The following is a 3,635-nucleotide window of genomic DNA, read 5'->3' on the forward strand; positions in this document are numbered from 1 at the left end:
CTACCGTTCCATGGCTTTATCCAAACATTTCCAGAAAATGTTATTTTCATTAAATGTGTCTGTTTTACGAATGTGGTCATTGGCATCCAATGCCATCATTTGAAGAACACATTGCGGTATTTCTGTTTTGGTTATATTTTCCAGGTTTATAACAATTATTCTTGCTTGTAATCCCAGGAAATGTTCAATTCCAACAGTAGCTTCATAGTATGCCCAATCATTGTTCACAAATTCTTTTGAAATCACTAAGATTATCTTTTTGCATTTTGGAATTGAATTGTTTAAGGCAAAAAGTCTATGTTCTCCAGCAAGAACATCTCCTCTATCTAACAAAAGAAGTTTATAATTTCGTCTCTCTTCAAGAAATAGGCGCAAAGGTCCATACACCCATTTATAGTCTCCATCGCAATAAGCTACATATGCATCATATTCAAGTGTTTCTTCTTTTGACTTCCGGAAAAGTGGATTTGCCATTCCGATAAATAAACAAAAGTATTGTAGGTGCAATTTGTAACGATATCCAATTAGAATGAATAAAAGAAGAACACCGAATAAAGTTGCAGAAAAAATTAACCATACTGTAGTAATACATCTTATTCTCAAAATTCGCAAGTGATTGTAGACGATATTTGTTGTTGTAATATTTCCATCGTTTTCGACACACGAATAACTACCATTGCTGTCAAGTTTTACTTTTGTAGTAAATAGCCATTCAACAAAATATAATGAAGCACAAGTACAAACAGAGGGGGTTTCCCTCTAATAAGACTATCATTGTTTCATTTGATTTTTCAAATAGCACTTCAATCGCGTCAGTTTCTTTAGTTGTCAAATATGCTATTTTGTTGTTTCTGATGTTTAGGAAACTAAGACGGTTCAAGTCTTCTAGATTTAAGGGAATACTTGTGAAAAAATTTCCTTCAAGTATCAAACATTGTAAACTGTCTAATTGACTTTTAAATGTTGAAGGTCTGAATTGATCTTCGAATGCATTTCTTGAAAAGTCTATATACTGCAAATGTTTGAGTCCGTCAAGAAATTTTCCTTGGTGATCCTCCTTAAGACCAACACTTAGTGAAGAACTTCGCATTATTAACTGTTCCAAAATGACCGCAGATTGCAGAAGGTTTGTATTTAAAAGTCCGCATTTGAAATGTGAAACATTAAGTATTACCACGTTCTGAAGTCCATTGAATGTGTAATTGCAGTCTGCAAGTGATGTGTATGTAAAATCAATGATTTTCAGTCGTGTGATACCCTTGAATGTTATACTGTTGATCATGTCAAAATCATGGGCAATTATAAAGGAGGCGTTTAAGAATTCGAGAGAAGAAGGAAGTCTTATTGAGTAATCTTTTTGCTTATCAGTTTTAAGACCATGGTCTCTCGTTCTTCTAGAAATATCACGTTTTAGTTTTTGAATATTTTGTATATAGTTACTATTAATTAAAGACATGTCTATTCTCTTGATATTGATAAAGTAATTGAAATATAAAAAGATATATTCCTGGTGAAAATCAAATCTATTCCTACTTAAGTCTAAAGTCTCAAGACAGTTTCTGTATTTCATTTTCTGGAAGGCGGATGCATCTATAAGCCTGATACCATTGTCTCCTAAAGATAATCTTCTTACGCATATGTTACCGATATATGCAAATAGATCAGCCGAAATAACGTATTCACCATAACTTTTGAAATTATCGTCCAAATCCAATTCATCCATCTGTCGATTTTCAAACACGTGTAAAGCTTGTAATGTATTTGATAATTTCGAGAATCTTTGACCAAGCGTAATAAGACTAGAAAGTACTTCTAACGGTGCGAAAGTATCGATTTCTATTTCCCGTATACTGCCATTGATACTAAGTTAATTTAATGGAATCCTTTTAAATGTATCAAATGTATAGTTATGCATAACATAACCTTCATAATAGCAATGGAAATAATGAAGATTTTTCATGGCAGAAAATATCTCTGCGAATGATCCATTTGACGGTCCACCATAAGTAAACACCTTTGTTAAATTTAAAACATCCGACCACGACTCTTTTGGATACGTTGACAGTAAGTCGTGTGATATATGAAGTACTTGAAGTTTATCTAGTGGTGCAAATATATTCCCTCGAAACGTTTTCATTGGATTATCAATTAAATTCAGTTCGGTTAAATGTGTCAATTTTTCGAAAGCTGATTTATCTATTGCACTTATATTACAGCTGCTCATATCCAGATATCTAAGCTGTGTATATCTTGCAAACGTTTCCTTACCTAGACTGTTAAGTCATTTTCATCAGAAGTAAATCTGTTGTGTTTGATGGACATTCTGTCGGTATGAATGATACATTCCTTGATGAAAAGTAAATTTTTTGTGTTTGATGGACATTCTGTCGGTATGAATGTTACATTTGTTGTGTTTGATGGACATTCTGTCGGTATGAATGATACATTCCTTGATGAAAAGTAAATTTTTTGTGTTTGATGGACATTCTGTCGGTATGAATGTTACATTTGTTGTGTTTGATGGACATTCTGTCGGTATGAATGTTACATTCCTTGATGAAAAGTAAATTTTTTGTGTTTGATGGACATTCTGTCGGTATGAATGTTACATTTGTTGTGTTTGATGGACATTCTGTCGGTATGAATGATACATTCCTTGATGAAAAGTAAATTTTTTGTGTTTGATGGACATTCTGTCGGTATGAATGTTACATTTGTTGTGTTTGATGGACATTCTGTCGGTATGAATGTTACATTCCTTGATGAAAAGTAAATTTTTTGTGTTTGATGGACATTCTGTCGGTATGAATGTTACATTTGTTGTGTTTGATGGACATTCTGTCGGTATGAATGATACATTCCTTGATGAAAAGTAAATTTTTTGTGTTTGATGGACATTCTGTCGGTATGAATGTTACATTTGTTGTGTTTGATGGACATTCTGTCGGTATGAATGTTACATTCCTTGAACTACAGTCACATCGTATTTCATTCACACGTATTGTTATATCACAATGTCTTGAATAAACAAACGAACAAATACAGTTAACACAAAAAAAGAATAACCGTTGTAGTATCAGCATGTTAAAATCAACAGTAAATCGTTTACATTTTATTTATATCGCTATTTTTCAGTACATAAGCACAAAATTAAGCGCCCCTATCATTAAACATTATAATATATACAGATTTCCAAACCGGATCCAACCAAGGAAAAACTAACGTAATTAAATATATAATGGTAAATACATGAAGTTTATTGTTGATATGTTACTAAGGTGATAATTGTTTGGCGGAAGATAAACAGGAAGTACGGGCGATTACATGAAATAAAAACCGACTACCTGATACATCCTCATTTTATTGTCGGTTCATTTAACATTTTTTAAAAAAAATTATTATATCATAAAACGGATTATAATCAAATCACGTATCCCAATTTTTAAAGATTCACTCACACGGTTCAAACCCCTTTACCTGACACAATTATTCTTAGCATCACGTCGGTTTCTTTAACGTATTTAAAAGTAATTATTCTATCATGAAACGGGTTTCGAAGATCCACTCACACAGTGCAACACCTCATTACTTGACACAATTATTTTTATTAAAACGTCGGTTCTTTTAACATGTTT

At 32.4% G+C, this 3,635-nt stretch overlaps 1 protein-coding gene across 1 annotated transcript; it reads right to left on the minus strand.

Moving 5' to 3' along the window:
• LOC134692548 (toll-like receptor 5) lies at positions 1-474 on the minus strand. The gene has a single exon (XM_063553005.1). The coding sequence runs from the start codon at positions 472-474 to the stop codon at positions 1-3; it is 474 nt and encodes a 157-aa protein (XP_063409075.1).
• Positions 475-3,635: the final 3,161 nt, after the last annotated feature.

The sequence above is a fragment of the Mytilus trossulus genome, chromosome 12 (genome assembly GCF_036588685.1).
Source record: "Mytilus trossulus isolate FHL-02 chromosome 12, PNRI_Mtr1.1.1.hap1, whole genome shotgun sequence".
Taxonomy (NCBI): domain Eukaryota; kingdom Metazoa; phylum Mollusca; class Bivalvia; order Mytilida; family Mytilidae; genus Mytilus; species Mytilus trossulus.

Coding starts and splice junctions, on each gene's coding strand:
- LOC134692548 (XM_063553005.1), bottom strand. CDS start 474: ATGGCAAATCCACTTTTCCGGAAGTCAAAAGAAGAAACACTTGAATAT.